The 25,050-nt window shown below is 36.7% G+C and overlaps 1 protein-coding gene across 1 annotated transcript in view; it reads right to left on the bottom strand.

Annotated features, from left to right (window-relative positions):
* Nucleotides 1–25,050, bottom strand: part of LOC110453760 (putative elongator complex protein 1) — a 33,772-nt gene that overhangs the window by 8,244 nt on the left and 478 nt on the right. The window contains exons 2-29 of the mRNA XM_021502894.1: nt 22,902–23,060; nt 22,614–22,766; nt 22,037–22,118; nt 21,255–21,335; nt 20,462–20,547; nt 19,602–19,701; nt 19,173–19,263; nt 18,445–18,568; nt 17,442–17,541; nt 16,805–17,035; nt 15,968–16,135; nt 15,325–15,439; nt 14,128–14,301; nt 13,173–13,279; nt 12,434–12,531; nt 11,648–11,701; nt 8,892–8,994; nt 7,758–7,947; nt 6,699–6,857; nt 6,062–6,205; nt 5,003–5,088; nt 4,508–4,653; nt 3,483–3,606; nt 2,853–2,950; nt 2,176–2,377; nt 1,228–1,289; nt 558–620; nt 239–413 (exon numbers count right to left, since the gene is read on the bottom strand). Of these exons, the coding sequence (XP_021358569.1) occupies nt 239–413; nt 558–620; nt 1,228–1,289; nt 2,176–2,377; nt 2,853–2,950; nt 3,483–3,606; nt 4,508–4,653; nt 5,003–5,088; nt 6,062–6,205; nt 6,699–6,857; nt 7,758–7,947; nt 8,892–8,994; nt 11,648–11,701; nt 12,434–12,531; nt 13,173–13,279; nt 14,128–14,301; nt 15,325–15,439; nt 15,968–16,135; nt 16,805–17,035; nt 17,442–17,541; nt 18,445–18,568; nt 19,173–19,263; nt 19,602–19,701; nt 20,462–20,547; nt 21,255–21,335; nt 22,037–22,118; nt 22,614–22,766; nt 22,902–23,051 (3,466 nt within the window). The 5' untranslated portion in view covers nt 23,052–23,060. The remainder of the gene's footprint in view (nt 1–238; nt 414–557; nt 621–1,227; nt 1,290–2,175; nt 2,378–2,852; nt 2,951–3,482; nt 3,607–4,507; nt 4,654–5,002; nt 5,089–6,061; nt 6,206–6,698; nt 6,858–7,757; nt 7,948–8,891; nt 8,995–11,647; nt 11,702–12,433; nt 12,532–13,172; nt 13,280–14,127; nt 14,302–15,324; nt 15,440–15,967; nt 16,136–16,804; nt 17,036–17,441; nt 17,542–18,444; nt 18,569–19,172; nt 19,264–19,601; nt 19,702–20,461; nt 20,548–21,254; nt 21,336–22,036; nt 22,119–22,613; nt 22,767–22,901; nt 23,061–25,050) is intronic.

Below are 25,050 nucleotides of genomic sequence, written 5' to 3'. Positions count from 1 at the left end.
AGATATATTAATTATTTATCTTTATCCTATCAAAACTATTAATTAATCATTTCAGCTGTTTTATAATCGGAATCCAGCCACCAATCTAGAATGTAACAAGGTGTCGGGACCAAAAAGTGTCACCTAATACGTATACTTGATGTGATGTTATTAAAATTTAAGCAATTAATGAATTAAAACTTAGAATAAACAGAACATGCTAGGTAATACAATATTTTGATCTGGTGAAAAGAATTACCTAGAAATTCCAGACGTGCTTTTTCTTTCTCCTCCCTGACGACTGCAAGACGTTTTTTGTATTTATCAAATTCTGACTTGCAGTTTTCTAGTGTTTCCATCTGTTGATTATAATTCTCAGTGAGGGCTTCCATCAGGTGTGTCTCTATAAAGTCTGTTCTGCCATATTTGTACATCTGTAACGACAAATCACATAAACCAGAATATGGTACAGATATCCCAGTCTATCATAAACAACAAATGACAATGTTCAATAACAAAACCAATATAACTTTGAGGGCTATAATATGTTATTTCAATGGCTATTTGACATGACTTACCATTCTCAGAGCTTCCTCCCACAAGCAGCCATCAATAAGGCAGACTATAGCCTCCTCTGTATCCTAGAAACCATAAAATTCTTCCATATAACATTCTATAAATCTGACTTTTAGAAAATAAAAACATTCAATCATAATAAAAAGAATCCTTTGGTGAATAATTACCTGTCTCACAACAAAATCTTTGAATACTGAAACACCTACACCGTTAGTCGGTCATGATATTCCAGATGTGTTGCCACAAAATTACTAAAAATTTACTTCTGTTTGTGTTAATTATGGACCATATAGATCTCTTATCCTGTCAACCATGCTCTTTTTTCTTCACCATCTAAATTCAACTTAAGCTTTGACTTGAAACAATTTGTTTTGGCAAAGCCATTCAATATAATACTTACTTTTGTACTATGTCATGTACAGAGTATCAATCTACTCTGTTTTTCAGAGGAGCTGCCTATTAAACCAGACTACATTCAATACAATAAAATCGGAATACAGCATTACATTTAGAGGAACAAGATCTGAACCATTATACATAAAAATAATCTGGGTGGTTTTTTAAGAGAGTTCTTATCACTTTTTCTATTGAAAATGTACTTCTGTGATGTTCGCAAATTTTACAATGAAACCCTAACTGCATTGGAGTCCAATGTATTTAAGCACAAGTTACCTTAGCATATTGTTCCAAGACATGAGCTGCATCCAGGTATTGCTTCTTCATCTTCATTTGTTCTGAAATTATAAAATTACATCAGAAGTTCAATACCTTTTAATAAACCAACACTGTACAGTAAAACCTTGATATAATGTTGGTCGGGTTTTTTGCCACCTTAAGCTTTTTTACGAGCAACATATTTTAAGGTCCCCTTCTCTCCTTTTTCTTGACAATTTATGCATGTCTCCCTTGATGTATAGTCAAAGCCCTTTATATCAATTCCAACATTCTGCTGAACAAATGATGCCGGACTGCAAATTATCGACTGCAGTAACGGATGGAAAAGAAACCAGTCTGTCAATAGGTGTATTTCTACTTCTATTCTTTAAAAAAACATGCCAATTGCTTCTCTCCCTTTCTGTGCCCATTGGTTTACCCTTTACAAAATATTTATTTATAAAATCTTCATTTGTTTTACAAACAATTATGAAACAAGTTATTTCCACTTGAATTAATAACTGTTGCTGGCTAAGATGGAATTGCACAGGGGATCCTAATATGGGAGGAAAACCAGAGAACTCGAAGGAAACCTAGGGCTGTCTTGGCAAAAGACTATACACAGTACCACGTACCCAACAACCCAAATATATGTTACCAAGAATTTTCCCTTCTAACATTGAAGTAAAGCCTCCTGTATTACCATGCACTCACACTGCAAAGTGATGTGATAGCATTTCATTGACAAGGTATCAGGCACTGAAAGGAATGTTATCCAGTCTCAATAATCCAGTCATCGCTATAAATCTAGTTTCTAATTTTATTTCACAAATTATTTTATGGATCTTTTTTTCCCCGATTTGAAGTAAAGCAATAAATCTGAACACAATTAAACTTGGGATTTCTGATTATAATAAATACGACTTTAAGGTCTTTAGATGCAGAAGTAACTTTACGTAACAGTACCTGCAAGTTTGCGAGCAATGTCAGCCTCTGTATCACAGCTGTATTTGAGCCTGGCAGTCATACAGAAGACCTGACGCCACTGTAGACATACTTGAAAGTCCTGAAGAGCCCTTTCCCACTCTTCTGCGTTAAGGTATATTATTCCTGCCTCCAGGTGGCGACGCTTGTCTGATAAATAATCGCCATATAATTTTGCAATGCTCTGTAAATACAAAAAATGAAATTTAGATTCAGTGAACTTGAAGCTCTCTTTATTCTCGTTTCCAAGCTGGTTTCACATAAGTTCATACTTTCATTTTATCGAATTCACTCTCTAGATATGTGCTAAGCATTTCAACGCCCCCGAAACTGAAGTTTTAAAATTTACTTTAATTCAAGTTCATCCTATAATATATCAATTTGTCAGTGAATCATGTCTTCATCTTCAATATCAACTCGTTGTTTAGCTCTTAACAAGACATACAATGATGTGACATAATTACACTGTAGTGACATCCAAAACATGTATAAAGAACAGAAATGCAGCGGAGATACAGCTGTTGCATGGCAACCAGTGGCAATATAACAAGGTTTTATTGTATAAACACTGGACAAATGGTGGCAGCATAGCAAGATTTTACTGCATTTGAATAATGCAAATATTGCAAGAAAAAATTCCTCAAAATCACCTAGCATACCTTGTATTCTTCTGAAGACACTGGGAATAGTTGTAGAGCCTCTGTATATAGTTTGTGTTTCTGTATCAACGTCTTGCAAGTCTCAAAGTGCTCTGGACCTATAGATATGAAATGATAGTCAAATAGACGATGGGCATATTTAAGAAATAATCAACACATGTGTGCATATTATAGTGGAATATATATTGAGGGTAAGAAAATAATTAATGAGGCTTGCTTGCAGCCCGAGTTGATTATTTTTCAAACATTTTCAAATCTTGAGTTATATATTTTGGAAGAGCGTTGCACGTGCTTAGTCTATTAAGAAATAATACACATCTGCTCAAGGTCTAGGGCCCAATAATAGAACGTCATTAACCAATGAAAAGTATCATACAATGCAAACATGGTATAGGTACTTCATATCAGATACTAGTTTCGCAGTCTGACGAATTTTTTTTTTTAGGAACGTGTCTTGACAAATATGTCATAGGAACTGCCACAATATCTGTTTCGTCATCTTAATGAGTGCCCCCTTCAGCCAATTTTTTAAATAACCTTGGTGCTTATTATGGAGAATACAGAAATGGGACTTGGAAATTGTATATAGTGTATAAGCAATGTCAGTAGCTTTTTACGAATGATACTTACCACATTTACTGATGTGTCCCAGTGCGTTGCTGTACCGTTTGAGGTGCTCGTCTATGGTGTAGAGTTGAAAGTGTCCCTCAAGCTTGCGAAGCTTGTTCAGGAATGGAATATATTCCTTTGGATCCTATGGAGTAGACAACAGATTCACAGTAAATAAAAAAACACAATGTTTTCACTTATCAAAGATTGTTTACACTTTAGAAAACAACTGATTTTAGATGTGTGTTGCAAGGAGTAGGTGAAGTGTCACAGCAAGATGGTAGTTCGCCGAACATTGACAACATTGAAATGAAACAAGATGGTAGTTCACAGCACATCAAAACAAAGAGACATAAGGATCCCTGGACCAATGACCAAAAACTGTAAAAACAAAAGTGGCGGAAACTGTTCTGCATGACTATAGCTTTGATAGATTATTTCTGAACAGAAAGCAAAATACCTTGCCTATCTTTTATGAGAAATAATAAAGATGAAATAAACAAAGCATAATATAAAACAGTGTTTTGTGTATAAAAACTCAGAGGGGCTAGCTTAGGACTTGAACCCTGGACATAAGATTGTTATACTATAGCTCTAGCCAGTTGAGCTACCTAATCAATGGATGTGTCATGGCCTAACTTGTTTTAACTGGGCCGTTTATGTAAAAAGGATTGAACCAGTCGAACCAACGTTGTTCGTTTAATAAATAAGGTCGGACCTAGTAAAATATGATGCTGCTTTCAGGTGAGCCTTGACAAAGCCTTGCAAGGCCTGCATAAACATTTGCAGGTCCGCCCGGATTTATACCCAAAAATGTTACATTTAAAAACGGACAAACTGGTTGTTCCGCATAAACAAATAGGCCCCATTTATATCCAAACAGAAGTTAAGGGGAGGTTACTGTACATGTATATAGAAAAAAACAGTGGGCAGGGCATTTAAACATACAAATGATTATTTACAAAGAGATTTCAATAACAAATTATACAAATGATACAAGTACCTGAAGTAAAGACCTGTTGAGAGCTTTTATATGTACAACTTACCTTCTGTGATTTCTCGGCAACCATTAAGACAAGATCAAAGTCGTAGGTTCCAAGGGCAACGTCAAACATCTCATTAACGTCCACCAGGAAGACCAGGTACTTAAGAACCTCCTCCGCGGACATGGTCTGTTGGTCACTCGGCATGGCTGAGGTCCAGCATCAATACATTGTTTTAGTAATGTAACGATGCCAAAACAAACATTCTAACTTACAATAACCTCAAGGAAAACATATTCATGTATCAATGCAATGATTTGTAGATTTGTTTCTTTTCAATTAAATTTCATGTTTTTTATTCAGTTTATACTTCTTTTTCGTTTGCTTAAGAATGAAAACTTTTTCCCTTTCTATTTACCATTTGTTGGTATTGTTCATATTCATAAGTGATAAAAGATGATTTCAAAAATTAGAGAGATGTAAATTTTGTCTTTTTAAAAGCATAAAAAACTTGTAAAGACTGAAATTTAAGTGACTGGCCAGTACTGTAATACTGACCTCTGAGTGTTTTGACCATTAACAAGGCAGCTTCCAGCTCTGGGGTACTTTTTCGCACATAAGACGTCAGTATTGACAGAAGATACCTGGGAAACGCAGACATTCAACATTAACTGTGAGAAGCAATTCCTTTTTGAAGGCAATTTACGGTATTCTAAAATGTTTATCCTTAAAAGAACTACAACTAGTACTTATAATAGATTTACCAGGATTCGAGTTTTCTCAGAAAACGACACAAATTTCATATGAACCTGACATAAGGTTTATCTAAATACTATACCAATTAACAGATTTTTTATGAGCCATGACTCAGTTAGCTGATAGATACATGTTTGACAAACGGTGCTGAAGGCAATTATTTTTAAATATGCTTAATATGAGACATTTGTCTCCTCGTTTGAGATGAAACATGAATTTCACAAAAACCTTTCAAAGATCAATTACATCACATCCGAATCGGGCACTAACATATCTTGAAATTGATTGCAAGACAAATAGAGTTTTTTTAACCACAGCATCAAGATACAAGGACAAAATGGGAAGTTGATACGAAAATCAAACAACAGGAACTGGAGATGTATCAAACAGAAGGAACGGCATTACATCCCCAGGCCTTTCAACACAAAATGAACTAGACAACATCTGTAAGACAGGAGTGCCCCTTGGCCCTGTAGAACTTGTACCATAATATGACAATTTTCCATCAGTGACTTTGACCTGACAGACCTATAAATAGCAACAGTGATCTTGGATTTGACCTTGGGAAACTGGAATACAAACTCATTCGAGGTATTCTCCTATTTGAACTTTGAATAAAATTTGATGAAAATCTTAACAGAAATGAAGTTGAATGAGCCATGACATTGAGTGGTAATGGGACAGGATATGACCCAACGTGACGTAACACTACAGGCCTGTCCCTATAAAAATGTTGGGTTCTAAAAAACGGTGAAAGTTTCCTGCACTATGTGATAGCCAGCATGATGTGTCTCATCAAATCCGGGAAAAGAGATCAGTCACTGGTAAAAATGTCTGGGGTTTAAAAGAGAGTGAGCTTACTTCTTTTCATCCTCACTGACCAGTGCTTGTCTGACTACTTCACACACTTTGTCCACTTTACTGGGGCGGTTAGTACCCTCGTCCACGACGGGAGCTGACCGGTTGTAGGCTGCGGTGTACATAGTGACTGTACAATCTTCCTCCCTGTGATCAAACAAAAACTCAAAATCTCCGTAACACGTCTATCCAGAAGAAATAAAGATATGCAGGACTCTTGTCATATTAAACCTTGAAATAAACAATCACAATAGTTCATGATGTGTTGCTTGCATTGTTGTCAATTATGAAGTCAATAACTTCCAAAATGTTAATCAAAAGAAATTTAATCAAGGAATATATAAATCTTCATTTGTCAATCAAATTTCAAATAATAAACCAATTAAGTATTTTCAAGTACAAATACAAAAAGATTTCAAAAAATAAATAAAAAATTAACACTCAGCCACACTATGCGTGGAACAAGAGGTCCCAGGTACATGATACATGTATACAAACATTGAAATACCAGGTATATAGACAAAAGTATTAGAGATATCCAGTAAGAAAGCTTACCCGACCTCTACAGCATTAAACTTTACCTGCCATCTATGATTTACAGCAAGAAAGTTTTTAGGAGATTTACAGTAAAACAGTTTACCTGAGATCTGTGAGGAAGAGGTTGATGTAGTCCACAAGCTTGACCTGCTGGACAAACTTCTGGACGTTGTCGAGGAAACTTTGAGGACAGTGATCGTATATCAGGTTTAAGTTCAACCGGTGCTTCCTCATACACACAAAGGCTTGGCCGAACTCCAGACTGTCGGGACACAAGGTAATTTGTATGTAATAACAAAATCTGAAATTCTTCTTTGTTACATATTACATTCTAGCTTAGTGGCTAGAAAGTTTACTGACTGGATGACCAAGACATTTCTAAATAGAAAATGAGAATTTCAATTTTGCCATTTTTGCCCTCCCTTATATTAAAGGGCAAATTTATCATGAGAGCAAATAATAGTTGCCAGCATATCAAACATAGTAATCACATAAGATGGGAAAAAATACTCTGAGCAATATGGATTTTTACGAGTGAAGGGTGAAAGTTTGTAGTTCGACAATTATAGTTATTTAGTGCTATGATAATTTTTAACGCTCTTTTGTACACCATCGCCTTGAAAAAAGACCATTCTATTAATCATATAACTTTAATACCATACATATAAAATGCAGATGGCACAAGTATAATACAAAATTGTTGAATATGTCCATACAATAAATAAGTGTTATTTGTCATGAAAAACAGACAAGTCTCGATCCCATCTTGTTATCCATATTGAACATGGGGGGCATAACAGAGTTGAAGATTTTTTAAACCAGTACAATACTTCAAGTATGTAAAATCTCCAAGGGAAGACAAAGTTATATTTCAGGACAGACCGAAATGCTAATTTGTCATCTCAAGCCGAGCAGTTGTATTATAGTTAACAGCTAAAATCTGACGTTTCGAAAGTCTGTGACTGAAGGGTAGAGTGCTGGGTATAAGGTGTTCACACTTATAATGAAATGCAAAACGTTATACATGTATGTGATAAAACTTACTTTTAACGATCAAATTTGAATTGGACGTACAGAAAAAGACAATACTTGTGAAATAGATACCAACAAGTCCCTGTGCTTGCTACACAGGTAAGATCTTCACACCTATGATCACTCTCACCTGTCCAGGTACTTCCTGACCGCAGACAGCACAAGTGCCCGGGGGTGGATGGTTTCTAGGTTACCCCTGGGCATCTGTAAGACTAGCTTGGTTTCACCTTGAATGACACAAACAATTCTGGACCCCCTCTCCACCCGACGCACACTTTCATCAAATGGGTGAGCCTTCCCGTCTGACAGCGTGGGCAGATCTACAAAACATATAACTGAAATATAATGCTCAGGAAAGTATCCTTTATGCTGTATTAAAGGTAAATTCAAAAGACAGAGAGAGACATTCAGTGACATTCAGGGGAAGAAGTGATAAAACAGAAAGAAGGAAGGAGAGAAAGAGAAACACATGGATACACAAAGACTAAGAAATGTGCAAAAATCAAAAGACAGACATAGGTGTCGACCTCTGAAACCTCCAATGAGGGAGCTAGCGATTTCCCTCATTGGAAATGTGGGATGAGGGAGAAATGCGACTTATTAACTGCTTTGCGCAATTTATCTTTCCCTTTTTATGTATCAAAATAACTCTAAAAAGCATTCATTTGATTCAGACACACCTGTTTTGATCATTACACACACCCTGCAGTAACTAGGAGATCATTTGACTACAGGATGTAGATTTTGACTTTGTGTGAGTTTGGACTTAAATGAGGGAGTTTCAAGGGAGATTGGTAAATTTTTGTCAAAATGAGGGAGTCTTCCTCCTAACGGGGGAGGTTTGACAGCTTTGGACAGATATAGACTGAGGTGATGACAGAACCATGCAACCATTAACATAAGACAATATCCTTGGGAACATTAAAACATAGACATATACATGTATGTAGATCCAATATGAAGTGGTAAGTTTCATTATGATTGTCTTGTGGAATCAAAACATTTGACTGACTAAGTGAATCGCGATTATCATCTGTTTCAATACATGTACTTTTACATGATAATTATACGAAAAATTCCAGAATTAAACCCGAAATTCAAAAGTACAAAATATTATTTTTAAATAGTCATGTAATAATCCGCTTTATACCGAAAACATCCTTCAGAAGAACTTATTGTATATTCTAGGTCCAGTATATAATGGCCTGGTAAATGTTACGAACATCATAGCTTGACCTTTAACCTTGAATCCAGTGTGACTGACCTTGAACCTTGGTTTGTCTGCTGATACACCGACAAGTGTGAGTGAGGCTCGTCAGGAGAAGGTAATCCTTGTGTACGGCTAGTGAGGTACAGTTAGACGCAATCTGTAAACAAACAAAAGCAAATTAGAATAGAAAATTAGGCAGACCCCTACAAATGGCTACAGCTCTACAAAGATTGGACAACAATTAATAGCACCCATCCTGATTCCTCCCATAACCCCCACCCCATTCCAATATGACTGAACAGCTAGCTCAAATTACTTGCTAATACATGTATTTTGTATAATATATATACTTTACTGTAAACTTGAATTAAGCATCTTTCACAAATACAAGTACATACTACTTAAGCAATAATTCATGGTAAATGTAATTTAAGAAGTGTGAAATGCAAAAGTTTGTAATCTAAAAAAAGTACAAAAAAGGTAAGGATGTGAGTCTAAGTATGTGTGAATGAAGGTAATGAATGCAGTAGTAATGTACACTTAGACACAGCCTGTCATCCACAACATCCTAGGTAGGAGGGGCAAGATTATATCAACTACACCTTACACACAAAGCCTGTCATCCACAATATCCTAGGAAGGTGGGGCAAGTGTATATCAACTACACACCCACACACACAGCCTGGCATCCACAACATCCTAGGTAGGAGGGGCAAGATTATATCAACTACACCTTACACACAAAGCCTGTCATCCACAATATCCTAGGTAGGAGGGGCAAGATTATATCAACTACACACCAACACACAGCCTGTCACCCACAACATCCTAGGTAGGAGGGGCAAGATTATATCAACTACACACCAACACACAGCCTGTCACCCACAACATCCTAGGTAGGAGGGGCAAGATTATATCAACTACACACCAACACACACAGCCTGTCATCCACAACATCCTAGGAAGGAGGGGCAAGATTATATCAACTACACACCAACACACAGCCTGTCACCCACAACATCCTAGGTAGGAGGGGCAAGATTATATCAACTACACCTCACACACAAAGCCTGTCATCCACAATATCCTAGGAAGGTGGGGCAAGTGTATATCAACTACACACCCACACACACAGCCTGTCATTCACAACATCCTAGGTAGGAGGGGCAAGATTATATCAACTACACCTTACACACAAAGCCTGTCATCCACAATATCCTAGGTAGGACGGGCAAGATTATATCAACTACACACCCACACACACAGCCTGTCATTCACAACATCCTAGGTAGGAGGGGCAAGATTATATCAACTGCACACCCACACACAGCCTGTCATCCACAACATCCTAGGAAGGAGGGGCAAGATTATATCAACTACACACCAACACACAGCCTGTCATCCACAACAGCCTAGGTAGGAGGGGCAAGATTATATCAACTACACCTCACACACAGAGCCTGTCATCCACAACATCCTAGGTAGGAGGTGCAAGATTATATCAACTACACCCCCACACACACAGCCTGTCATCCACAACATCCTAGGTAGGAGGTGCAAGATTATATCAACTACACACCCACACACACAGCCTGTCATTCACAACATCCTAGGTAGGAGGGGCAAGATTATATGAACTACACACCAACACACAGCCTGTCATCCACAACAGCCTAGGTAGGAGGGGCAAGATTATATCAACTACACCTCACACACAAAGCCTGTCATCCACAATATCCTAGGTAGGACGGGCAAGATTATATCAACTACACACCCACACACACAGCCTGTCATTCACAACATCCTAGGTAGGAGGGGCAAGATTATATCAACTACACACCAACACACAGCCTGTCACCCACAACATCCTAGGTAGGAGGGGCAAGATTATATCAACTACACCAACACACACACAGCCTGTCATCCACAATATCCTAGGTAAGAGGGGCAAGATTATATCACCTACACACACACACACACAGCCTGTCATCCACAACATCCTAGGTAGGAGGGGCAAGATTATATGAACTACACACCCACAAACACAGTCTGTCATCCACAATATCCCAGGTATGCGGGGCAAGATTATATCAACTACACACCCACACACAGCCTGGCATCCACAACATCCTAGGTAGGAGGGGCAAGATTATATCAACTACACCTCACACACACAGCCTGTCATCCATAACATCCTAGGTAGGAGGGGCAAGATTATATCAACTACCCCAACACACACACAGCCTGTCATCCACAATATCCTAGGTAGGAGGGGCAAGATTATATCAACTACACACACACACACCCAGCCTGTCATCCACAACATCCTAGGTAGGAGGGGCAAGATTATATGAACTACACACCCACACACACAGTCTGTCATCCACAATATCCCAGGTATGAGGGGCAAGATTATATCAACTACACACCCACACACACAGCCTGTTGTCCACAACATCCTAGGTAGGAGGGGCAAGATTATATCAACTACACACCCACACACACAGCCTGTCATCCACAACATCCTAGGTAGGAGGGGCAATATTATATCAACTACACACACACACACAGCCTGTCATCCACAACATCCTAGGTAGGAGGGGCAAGATTATATCAACTACACACCAACACACACAGCCTGTCATCCACAACATCCTAGGTAGGAGGGGCAAGATTATATCAACTACACACCAACACACACAGCCTGTCATCCACAACATCCTAGGTAGGAGGGGCAAGATTATATCAACTACACCTCACACACACACACCCAATGTATACATACCACTATTGAATCACTATGTACTTACCTCAGTGTCATTGACGTAAAGTCTGTATCTATCGGTCAGTCCTACGACCACCTCCTGTAACATAGCAACACACAGGTATTGGTCAGATATCAAGCCCGGAAACTCAGGTAACAATCATTATTATCAAACCCAGTGTTGTTGAAAATGTCATCTTTCATAGGAAGGTGCTTGACGAATTAAAGTATGGTAATAAGTTGTAAGTTTATGTATTTACCTAAATTCTGTAACATTTATCATACACATGGTTTGTCGCGTGACTTAACAGGCAACTTTATGACATTTTCCACCAGTATCGCATTTACATGTTAGTGAAATACAGTTCCATGGCTGTATGACATTTGGTGATATCTACAGGCGATTCACCATTCACAACGTCTTCGTACTAGTTTAACAGTCAAATGTTGGTGAAAACGGCTTTATCACATGAACACATTTTAACAATTTGATTTGAATACATGTCCATATCTCCAATATCGCTATGTGGAGTTCTTGTCTTTGGCTGTGAAAATTTCAATAGCATAGCAATATTGAAGATATGTGTTAAACCATTTCAATGCATGGTAGAGTCTACTTAAGTTACATAGGGGTGAAAGGGTTAAATCAGATTGTTTTTTCACAGTCAAAGACATGAACTTCAATTTTTCTACTACAATATTGGAAAAATTTTGAGTAACATTATATATTACAAAGCATATAGTACCAGGTATCCGTTTAATATAAGCATTTGCAATCATTTAGTATCAAAAAGTAAATTTTACCAGAAAGAACTGGGTAAAATGTTTTTACCTCTCCTCCGATATCACAGACACACATGTAAGGACAAGGGACGGGGAAGGTCAGCTCCCCCCCTGATTTTATCTCCCATGGCAACACCATGTCACAACCTGTAAAATTTAATTAAATCCTGTATGTGTGAATAACAGAACTATCTGTAAAACCCATGATTATGGCCCTTTACTGTGACGAGTGAAACTAGAGACAGCTGTTTTAGTGGTCATGCACTTCTTAAAATAGAAACTTTATTGTACATTGTTGTTTGCAACTTGTTCAAATTATCAATTTTGTCTTCAAAGCAACCTTTTTAAAGTATGAGAGAGTCACTATAATGCAAGCCATTATATGAATTTCAAAACGGAGTTCAGACACTTAATGTCAAGTAAAACAGTTATATTGTGAAAATTAGGAAACTAAATGACATTGGTTTTAACAGTATCGAATATATGTCTTATATAGTGAAAATCATTTTATTTTTGCCAGTAAATATTTTCAAGATCTTGCCTCGCGCAAAGTATTTGCAAGAATTTGAATCTAGCAAAAATGAATGAATCATAAACAAGCACTTAAATTGACAATTCATTTTCCAGACGAATTACCATGCAATTTCAAATATCCATTATTTTTATTAATCATATACATTACAATCAACCTGTTCTAACAAGATATACTAATTTGTGTCTCCTATAATATGTATTTACCACTGAACTGCACATCTTAAAGATATAAAACAAATCAATCTCATTGATACCTGGATCAAACTTGAGAACAGAACCACTGCACAGCTGTATGGCTACAGACCCTGACTCTGCATTGACAGCCATCTTGTACACAAAACTCTCAATGTCAATACTGGACCTAGAAAAAAAGTCATTCATTACTGACAAAGTGCATATTTTTGCATTTTACTCTAAAAAAACGATTTCTGGAACATCATTTCTGTGCTAACAATGTTACTGCACTATATAAATCTCACATAGAGTTTTCTGTCCATGCAAAAATTTATGTTTTTTTAATACCACATTTTTCAGTCATTAAACAGAAAAATACTAGGATCAAGATCTGCTTCCATATAATACACTGGTTTTCAGGCCTTAGAGGTCCAATTGACAAAGACATGTATACGACAGAACCTTGTTGACAGTCTGGTTTACACAGGTTTCCGGTTTAGAAAGGTTCAATTTACACAAAACTGTACTAAGTGGGGCCTAGCTGAAGGTCTAGTTTATACAGATATCTAGTTTATACAGGTATCCAGTTTATTAAGGTTATGTGTACATATTAATGTGTACAGTGGGATATTGTTGATGGTCTGGATTACAAAGAATTCCGGATTACTCAGGTTTCAGTTCTGACAATATGCATCACATTTTATATGATGAAACAAGAAATATGACATGAATTTGAATGATTGAAACACTTGGATAGTGTTTCTAAGACAGTTTCATTTAAACTTAAATATATATTTCTGGCTAATATTAACCATTTAATTTTCCATCAAAGAGTTTTCTGGCTTTGTAGTTCGTAGTAACCATGCTATAAGTTCTCTGAATATGGGCAGGTCATGAAATTTTGTAACAGAAAATACTTCTGGAAAATTTAAAACTGAAAAAAAAAGTTTCAGAAAAATAGAAATATAGTACATGTAATAGATTTCAAAGGCTGAGAATTAATCCATAACAAAATCAACAGAAATGAAAACTTACTTGACGGTGAGATGAGGTTTATCAGCATCAAGCTTTAGTTCAGCACAATGAAGCACAGAGTTCTGGGCGTGCCCACGATCCTGGGTACAGAACATCAAAAGTTCAGAGGTCAACCAAACAAAATGGTGCGTCGCTGTAGGCACTTTCCGTACGTCAATTGGCAGTCCTTCAATACTGAAAAAATAAATCATACGAAAGTTTTCAAATTTTCTGTATAAACAATACTCGTCAGCAAAATGACATCATTACAGTTTAGCTGTGTAATAGGCAGGAAGTAGTGACACGAATGTGTGATATCAAACCAGGGACCCGTGACTCTCCAAGACGGATGCTCTAATTCCTAGCTAAAGGGAGATTCCCTGTAGCCGAAGCAAGTAAGGTGAATTTGAGACAGTGTACAATGTCCATCCTTCAAAATCCAACAATTAAAAATGGTTTCTCGATGTACTTTTATGATGTTTTTCATCTGATTCGGGAACAGCACAACTTTTGGTATGGACAAATGTATCCACAAGCTGCACAATAAACGTTTTTGTCTGCAACTTCTGATATAGATGTATGGGTGGTATTATTTTCATTGTCTGCAACTTCTGATATAGATGTATGGGTGGTATTATTTTCATTGTCTGCAACTTCTGATATAGATGTATGGGTGGTATTGTTTTCATTATATACCAATGAAATTTACATACAACGTCAATGGCATTAAAAAGATTGCAGCCCTTTCTTCACTATGCCAATTACAGTTGATAACACAACAAAATAAAAAGAAGTTCTTGATGGTGGGGTAGCACAACATATTGTATTATCACAGTGTGAAATATGGAACCTTGTAGTCTTAAAACTTGCTGTAGATGTTGTAAGATTCACCAAAATTCTTAAGAACAAATTGTACCACTTTAATGCTGAGAGATAATTCAGCAACTCAAGTTGGGCATGAACCTCCAAGTAACATACAAACTGGAAATACTTATGAATTCATATTTTTTTTTCATTACCTCCAGACTTTTACTTTGAAATATGTTCACCTTATCAAGAGATCAAACTTAAATAAAAGGCTAAAATACTTCATGGAGCCAAATTGCTTAAGCCTATCATCAAATTATTAAACACATGTGATTTGTAGAAGTATCCCAGCAGCTCGTTACTCATGCACTGCTCTGGACACACTGTTTAGGATATACCCTGGAGAGTTACCTGTAGGTTCCCCGATGGGTTGGTGTTTGACAGCACAATGAGAACCCCTCGCCTAAAGTAGCGTCAAACTTGACCGTACTGTCTCTTGGTAAGTCCTTACCATCAGAGTCTTGAGCTAATGTGAGGAGTAAGAACATCAAATCAACATGGCAAATGTTATCAAACGAGTTCAGGAACAGAACATTTCAGCTGATATAGCATATTCTACAACATCTGTGATGTAGCAACACTTTTTATTGGTAAATAACCATCCATGTATTATTTGACAAGATGTATGCATTGATACATCAGTGTTCTCAATAAGATTTGAAATAGGTAGTTGACTTGAAAAGAATAGCAGTTGAATGTTCATATGCTATAATGTTGACCTAAACAGATTCTGAAAATTCAATGGCTGCTTTTGCTGGCAAACAGCTGCAGCTTTTAACAAGAACACTGCACATATCAACGTTTACTGGCACATCATGACCACTGGATTAACTTCAAGAAATTTTAACATCAGCTGTGATATCCGCTTTGTTGGTGAAATGCCAACAGGACATCACATAAAAAAGTTTGTACAGGAAAAATGATGTCGGTATTTAAATATTTGGAATTCAAAGTGAATAAATTCTAATGATAAGACGAACCCCCCAAGACATACCAAATGTGTATACAGACACTCTGCCGTCTGCTAAAATCAATGCCATGTTGTTGGGGTTTCCCTGGAGACAGAACGCCACTTGGTTGACAGGGCACGGGAGCTGTAGATAGTAGGCAGACATTGGAGGGGGTGTCACCATATCCCTCATTGGGGTCAGCAACACTCGGTCTGTACGAAAACAAACGGAAACCCACTAAATCGGAATTTCATGTCATCTAACTTTTTGTGGGAATGATTTTTCAAAGTGGATATAAACTTATACTTGGGTATTCTGATAAAGAAATTCAATTCCTTTTCAAAACATGAATTGCCATCTTCCATTATCTATATATCTATAAAAGCCATTTCATTTTTTCACAAACGGACAGCAGGTGATTGGTCAATGCAAGGGAGATAATTATAGCACAAAATCATAGAGTTAGGTAAGCATGTTTGAATTGTTTCTTATCATTATCACTGTGTTGTGTTTGAGAATATGCTTCCCATGTTAACTTTACATGAGTTTGATAACAGTGATAAGAACAGTAATCCTGAGAAATGTCCCAGTATGCCATATGTCTCACCATTGAGACCCTTTTTTTGGAATAAAGATTGTTGAGATTCCAGTGTCGGGTTATTTTTATATTTAGTAAGTCAAGATTATTTTTTACCGTGAATATGGAAATATTACACTCCTTATCTAAAGTGATTTTCATGGTGAAGAGAAAATTCTGTGAGAAAACATTTCAATATTCAATCAAGATAACTTATTTCATAATCTGACGAGTGTTCACAAGAAAACAATGAGAAATAAAATCAAAATTCTCAAAATCAAATATCAAATGAAATTGTCTTTACCTCCATCAATTACAGCCACCAATGCCTGGTTGTCCTTGGATATCCCTGTGCTGAAGTGAGTGGCCCAGGACCATGTATATTGCAGGTATTTCCCTCCAGAACAAATTATGTGGAGGCGATATACATGTTCAGGGTCCCAAACAACTGAGACTATTTTGTCGTCTGCTGTGCCATCAAAGGGTAGACTTTGCTTCAAGTACCAGTGGTAATTATTCATGGTCCATATCTGTACTGTTAATGAAAATGGAAACATGCCTCATCTCATTCACCCCTGAAGACACATTTGAACCCTTCCAATTCAAAGGTCAGAATAATTAATTATGAAATTTCAGGGGTGAATGAGTTAAATGTAAAGATGACATACATGTACATGTACATCAACACAGGGGTACATTTTTATACCTGTAAAGTCACCTGCTTTTGTGCAGGTCAACTTACAAATGAGCTTCATGACCTGCCAAAAATTGTAGTAATTTGAAGAATACCCATGTTTGAAAATCACCTTTTCAAGCTTAAATATTAACATAGTCTTTTAGACAAGGCTCGTTTAAATTGGTAGAAGGCTAACAATTCCTAAAACCAGACCAGATAATTATTATATATGCTTGTTGATAAAATAACTGTGACATATATATACCATATGTCCTGGGTGTGGTCTGTCCACCAGGGTTCTGTACTAGATCCTCTAGTTGTAACATCAATACAGTTGAATCTAGATTCCAGCACATCTCCTTCACCTGTCCAAATATAAAAACAACTCTAAAAATTGTGATTTTTTTTTTTTAATTTTCACCATTATAAATAAGAGCAAGAAGCAAAATCAAAGATGTTAAATAACAACTTTCTTTTTCAACAATATTTTATTACATTTAGATTCCACCACTCTACTCTGCTCACTATAAATATTCTATATTAATGCAGAGTATTTATTGCAACATGATTGCATTGTACAGGGTACAATTTACCTGTATCTACCTGTAACACAGCTTTCAGCAAGTATCCTATATACGATGGAGTCACTCTTATACCTGTATTTACCTGAACATTCAGGCTAATGAGGATCTGTGTCTACTTGTATATCCATGCCAACAATCTTTTATCATTATCACAGAAAATCGATTGGTTTGCCCTTTTTGGTTCTGATACCTGATCCCAAGTTCCTTAATTGATATTACCTTTATATCTAGACTAACAAGGGTCCCTGTATCTGCCTGTAAAATAACACTAAAAAGGAACCACTGTACCTGTGTTTACCTGTGCCTACAGACAAAGAACAATCTGTGGCACCTTTATATCCAGTTTAACAAGGATCTCTTATACCTGTATATGTACCTGTATCTGTGAGAATCTTTCTACATGTATTTACCTGTATGTCTACACTAATGATTACCCCCTAATACTTCTGCATGTACCTGTATCTGTGATAATCTCTCTACCTGTATTTACCTGTATGTCTACACTAATGATTACCCCCTAATACTTCTGTATGTACCTGTATCTGTGAGAATCTCTCTACCTGTATTTACCTGTATGTCTACACTTATGATTATCCCCTAATACTTATGTATGTACCTGTATCTGTGAGAATCTCTATACCTGTATTTACCTATATGTCTGCACTAATGATTACCCCCTTATACCTGTATGTCATTAACTCCAAATGGGAGTGTGAATTCTCCATGTCTCAGTCCATTCTTCTCAAAAAAGATAACTTCATGTTTGTTTGGTCTTCTCAGTGTGCTGGCGATCAGATTACCAGAGGGTCTGAAACGTAAACATGAAGCTATTTCAGATTCAATGTGCAGCAAAATTCAACCTTTTGAAACCACTTAACATAATTCACAACTCTGTGTTAATCAAAATTTTGCCTTGATATGGTAATATGCATTTTATAACTATCTTGAACCTGTGTAACGAAATTGTTGTTCACAGGTAAAACTGTACGCCTGGAATCTTTCGCCCAGTCAAGCTTTCACCCTACAACGGTAAAATCCATATTCACCCAGTGTTAATTTTGCCTTTCACTTTAATTACTATGTTAATTATTTTGTTTACCAATGTTCGTTTTAATGATAAATTTGCTCTCATTACGGAGGGCGAAAAAAGGCGACGTTTCCTGGCATACAGTATTGTGAAACATATTTAGCTCCCAGATATCATTTTTTTAAAAGAGTTTCTCCTTTATTTGTTGCTACGAAAATTGAAGACATTTGTTTAGCAATTTAATAAATCAACAAATATTATTTCAACAAAGATCTACCATCCGTGTCACAAAACGAATGCAGCAGATAAGAGAGGGAAGAAACCTTAACCAGCTCAATAACCATGACCACAAACACAGCGTCCTATAAAATACAATTATACGTACCTCCATGTCAAAGCTTGTTCTACTCCATCTACATTTTCACTGGTCGACTGATGCTCACATTCCCTGTTCCAGACTCGTAACTTACGCGCCCCTGGTTTACAGAAACAAATTAAGGTATATATAGCAGCAAAAGAAAAAACATGACTATTTCTTAAATCTGTTCAAGATCTTTAGCTTTTGCAAAATCTGAATAAAGACGATATTTTCAGGTCATTAATGCACCATTACCCTATTTTACCTGTAACAAGCTAAGGGGACCTACATTTTACTGTAAATTAAACATAGAGTAAGATTTTCAATGATTAAAACTATTACAGAGTAATACAAATACAAATAATAAAATAAGTTTCCTAATTTGCCATGTAATTAAAACCATCATTATTGTTTTATATGATCAATAAATAGTTGTCACTGATTTTGTTTTCCTACCTGTGTCGGGGCTGATTGTGCTGACTACAAAAAGCTGACCATCACCTCGCCAACTGACCCTTGGTAGCTGGTCATCCCATGGCAAAGCAGGCTTCACCTCCTGAAACATGGACATTGTTTTCAAAATAAGTAAGAGCTCTGAAAGATGTACAATTATATATCGAAAATCATTACATCACATAGATTCAAGAAAACAAGGCATAGCATTACAAGCTATTGGTATTTCCCTAAATCTGGACAAACTTCAGTATAGAAACATGTCAGCAAGTAGGATGTAAATCAAACATAACATTTTGTACCGGATTCAGTGGTGTTGTTGCTCATCATTTCTATTTTCATTTGTTCAGTATAACAAAGGGCAATAACTCTGTAATAAAAGGACACTAGACCAATTTCAGCGTGTCACACTCCACTGGCCAAAGAGGCACCACTTTGCTTTATTTAGCAATTAAAGGTAACAGAGTGTACCAAATATGCCCCAGACAAGGTGACTCACTGTGAACAAAGGGTCATAACTCTGAATTATATAGCATAGCAAAAGACCAGATATTAGTATCCAACACTTTGCCATCCAAAGAGGTGCACAGATGCAAAATTCGTAAAATTGTACGGTACAAAGTATATATATGAGATATGTCCTAGACAATGTAACAAACTGATGGACTGACTGACAACCTTTCGACATAAATGGGAACTGATGACTTGTAAATTCTTTAATGCAGGAAAAAAGAAAACTGGGATAACCTCACAATCAGTGTGTAGATGAGTAGAGGAGTGGGGGGATAATCATATCATCACCAATTTAATATAAGCCATCTCTGAGACTAGTATTTCCACAATCAATTAATCACTTGACTTGCCTCCAGTTTCTGCTTGGCTGCCTCCTTTCCTACTGACCCATGGAATTGTGTCTCCTTCTTACCCCATCCCACCGTCACAAACTTGGCTGGCAATGATAAAACAGAAACCATGTACATGTACCTGCTGTTTCTATGTGGGTCTGACTGTTGTATAGGACATGCATACAGGTACTGGTACAGTGGTAGAACATTATACTGTGCAGCACTTTCATCTCTTGGGGTCACCTTTTGAGATTTTTGTTCCAGGAGCAAATTTTGGGGATTAAAATTTATTTTGGGCATAATTGACATCCCTATATAATCTTTACTATCTCTCAATTAGATGTGCAATAAAGTCGTGGAGTTATATCTCACATGATTTATCAGGCCACAAATGTAACGAAAATAAAATATTTCTAAATGTGAGGGTTGCTATACGGTATGTCCATGCTTGGAGAGTCTGAAAAAAACCTCACTATCTTGACACTGAGTATTCATGTTTGGCTACTGGTTGTCATGCTCATCTAACATAAGTTAAATAATTTTATATTTCCACTTTACAAAGTAAAATTTTGAGATTATCTAACAAAACTTACATATTGATATTATCAATCATCACAAGTTGGGGGTTCTTAAAAAATAAATTTACTTAATTTAGTTTACAGCAATTATTAAACAAGTTCCATCAACTTAAATTAATCACTGGCCTGGATGCATGGTGGTACACAGGGGGACTTAATGTGGGGGAAGCTGGAGTACCTGGAGAAAACCCCATGTGGTCAAAATTCAATCTTACATTATGTTGATTTCATACCTTCTCCAAAGTTCTCTGGGTGGAGAGTGTTCTCTGTGATGGGGTCAAACTCCCTGGTCATCATAATGAAAGTATTTTGTCCTGAAAAAAACCCATACACAAAGTCTTGTACAATATGTTGTCAGTGATATTAAAACAGATATTGGGAAATTTCGCATTCTGTATTACAGCAAAGCCTGTCAAAAGTAAACACCGGGACAGTAATGAATATTTTGTTTTCTTAAAGACAGCCTTGTTGATTACAGATTCAATTCCTGGATAGCAACAGCAAGATGTAGGATCAACAGCTGATAGCTCCCAAGTTCAACTCCTGAAATTTTCTTTTTTCTTGTTTATTTCTACTTGTTTCCAAATAGAAGTGTACTTAAGTTTCAAACAACTATTATTCTATAAAATGCATTGCAAGATAGACTTTACATGATCTAAAATGACTTAAAAGAAATATTTCCTGATGGTGTCACTAGTGATAGCATACTTGAACTTAATGGTACCGTTTACGTTAACATACTAGAAATGTAACAGGAAAGAGAATAGTGTGCTTCCACCGGGATTCGAACCCTCGATCTCCAGGTTCCTAGTCGGACGCTCTACCACTGAGCTAAAGGGAAATTCCCCCTAGCTCAAAGCTAGAAGGCGACCGTAATCCTATGTACAATTAAAATCTGCCACAGAAATAACAGAGACCTAGGTAAATATCTGGTCCATGAAGGTTTCCAGATAATGACATTTAAACTTAAACTGACCACACTGTATATCAGCCATCAACAGAAAATGTAAGTTACCTGTTGTGAGTATGAGAAGTTCAAGGTCAGGACTCCAGGTCATAGAGGTCAAACCGCTATCCACAGCTCCCACACATTCCAGCTGTAGAGTGATTTAACATTTATTATTGTCACTTCAAAAAAATATACCATTCTCCTATGGAGTAAATACCTTTCAAGGGTAAACAAATAATTGTATTAAAATCTAATAAATTATTCATGATATGATAGGGGCTGTTCTATAATTTATTGTATTGGGGAGGTAGGAGGCAACTGTATCAATAGATTACCCGGGTATTGGTGGTGGGATCATCCTACCATTCCTTATATAAAATCACTTTGAAAATTTTATGTGTGGTGGGTTTTCTGAAAAACTGCCTCTCACCACTCTCCTACATCTAATTATGGAACAGCCCTGGGACATTTTTTATTCTTATTATTTCAAAATTTATATACAAAATCAAAATCTATAAATCCAAACATATGACTGGGACTTAGTAAAAATGCTTGTCATAAAAACTCTTGTTTAGTATTTTGCCACACTTGTTAAACATATCTGGTCTAACAACCATGACTGTTAGCTGTATATACACTGTACCTGTCCCATGGTGACGTGCCACAACACCAGGTTACCAGTGCTGGTTGCAGCACACACAGCCTGCTGGTCAGCCAGGTACTGGATACCCACAACACGCCCACTGCCATCTGGTGGTACGAAAGCTTCATCAACAAGGGAGACTATTCCGGTCAGCTGAAAAATACATGACTCTGCATGATTTGCAAGCGAATAGTACAGTGACGAGAAAAGTTTGAGATGTCATCAATCTTATTGGAGGTAGAATATCTTGAAACTAAAAGAAAATTTTGGTGAAAAGTGTTTTAATACCTGTCCATTATTGGGGTCAAATCCAACCAAATGTGTGGATGTGGCACTGTAAACAGTCCCTGTGTCACAGTCTATGCTTGTGCAGTGTGTCCCACATAATTCACTCAAGGGAGACAACTCAATCAGGTTCAGCAACTCTAGGTTTCTCATTGTTTGTGCCTGTGAATTACGAAGGAATCAACAGGTAAGATAGTTAGCAAGTAAATTCCATAAATATTGTGTACCTATGATGTTGAATAGATTTCTCCTCTCTAATTGATTAATCTGCAAAACACATCTGATTCTAGTCCTTATTTTTTTGTTTCAACTCATTGTTGTGGTTTCTGTAAATTGTAAAACTGTGCCAGAACTTTGAATTTTAGATTGCACACCTTGATTCATGAATACAAAAACAATGACAAAAACAAGAAATATAGAAAAAAAAAAAAAAAGTTTACATGGTGTGGTTATAAATCTAAAATTGCTCTGGGCCTATGACATTGCATAAAACAGACAATTGGACCGAAAAAGAAAAAACAACATATTTTATAATTTAATTTTCATGAAAATATATTTTGGCATAATTTCTGGTACTTCAGGGTATGACTTGCATCACATCTATACTGAAGGACTCAAAAAATATAAATACACGTTTTTAGAGTTTGATAAAAATTGATTGACAATTCAAGTACTGTAAGTATATCACAATACTGGCAAACAAAACAATTTGATATGATATACATACTTGTAAGAGACTTAGTGTATAGTAATACAATATATAAAATATAAACTTTATTTATTTTACAACAATTATGAAACAAGTTATTTCAACTTATATTAATCACTCTTGTTGGCCCGGATGTTAGCGTGTGGGGGTCTTAGTGTGGGAGGAAACCGGAGTAGCCGAAGAAAACCCACGTAGTTGGACAGGTGTCAGGTCGTTTCGGTAACAAGTCGTTTCGGTAACAAGACGGAAGTTGTTTCGGACCTTTTTCCGGGTCGTTTCGGGAGTGTCAAAAGTCGTTTCGGGACATCTCAATTATTTTCTACTGTTTGTTTAGCACACGTGTTTATGTTTGTTTTGTTTACTTTTTAATTGAGTAGTTTTCAAAATTTCAGCAAAACAAACAGTAAGGAGCTCTTTGATTTCATAATTTTAACTTAGGTTTACAACAACAAAAAAACGTTTGGAGATGCTCCGAGTACCTCAGTGAGGATCTCACTGTTTTCATAGTTTCAACAATGAGGGTTACAAAAACACACCCTACTAGTCTGCATTGTAAAATTTGATACTTTTTATATGCAGAATTTACTGTCAAATTAGTACTTCTGTCAAAAGGGAAACTTGATCTAGTTGGCCACATTAAATAGGGAAAAGAGTAAAACGAAAACATGTTATCACGATATCAAACAAGGAACCTTATATAATTGATTAATTGATATTGACCGCGCGTTCGGTTCGGTACTTGGTGTTCGTTCCTCTCTGTTGGCAGGTACCCCCTCAAGCAATCTAAGTGTGGCGCTAATTGGCAAAACTAAATCCAAAGCACGGGTAGGTCGAAGCCGCCATATGCGTACTCTTGTATACACATAAATCGTGACGTCATTGCTGAAAGGCTACGACGAAAGCTGTGTTTACACAGATTTTTACGAAACGGGAAAGAGAAATGTAACTTGTAACATTCATTTATATTTTGAATATTTTTTTTATATGTCCCGAAAACGACTTGAGTAAGTCCCGAAACGACTTTTCGTTTCGGGACACCCGACACCACTTGTTACCGAAACCACTTGTTACCGAAACGACTAGCATTCGTTGGACAGGTGACCCCAACCCTTTCATGGCCGATCGGGGAATCGAACCCCAGCCGCCTTGATGAAAGGCAAGTGCGCTATCCACTGCACCATCCGACCACCCTTTATATTTATATATTATTGTTAGCTCATTTGACACAAAGCATACTGAACCCTTTAATTTGCTCTTTCTGAATTGGTTAATAAAGCAATCTCTACAAGAAATGATTTTAGATATGATCAGTGATGATACAGCTGTATCTGTATTTATACCGAAAAAACTGCTTTCATACAGATTAGTTTTTAAACAATTATGGCTTTATAATATTGGAAAATGTTTCTATAAGTTAATAGACCTAGAAATGTTTTCCACCAG

The sequence above is a fragment of the Mizuhopecten yessoensis genome, unplaced genomic scaffold (assembly GCF_002113885.1).
Source record: "Mizuhopecten yessoensis strain PY_sf001 unplaced genomic scaffold, ASM211388v2 scaffold7493, whole genome shotgun sequence".
In the NCBI taxonomy this organism is placed as follows: Eukaryota; Metazoa; Mollusca; class Bivalvia; order Pectinida; family Pectinidae; genus Mizuhopecten; species Mizuhopecten yessoensis.
Note: the sequence above shows the minus strand (reverse complement) of the source record. Positions and strands in the feature narration are given on the sequence as shown.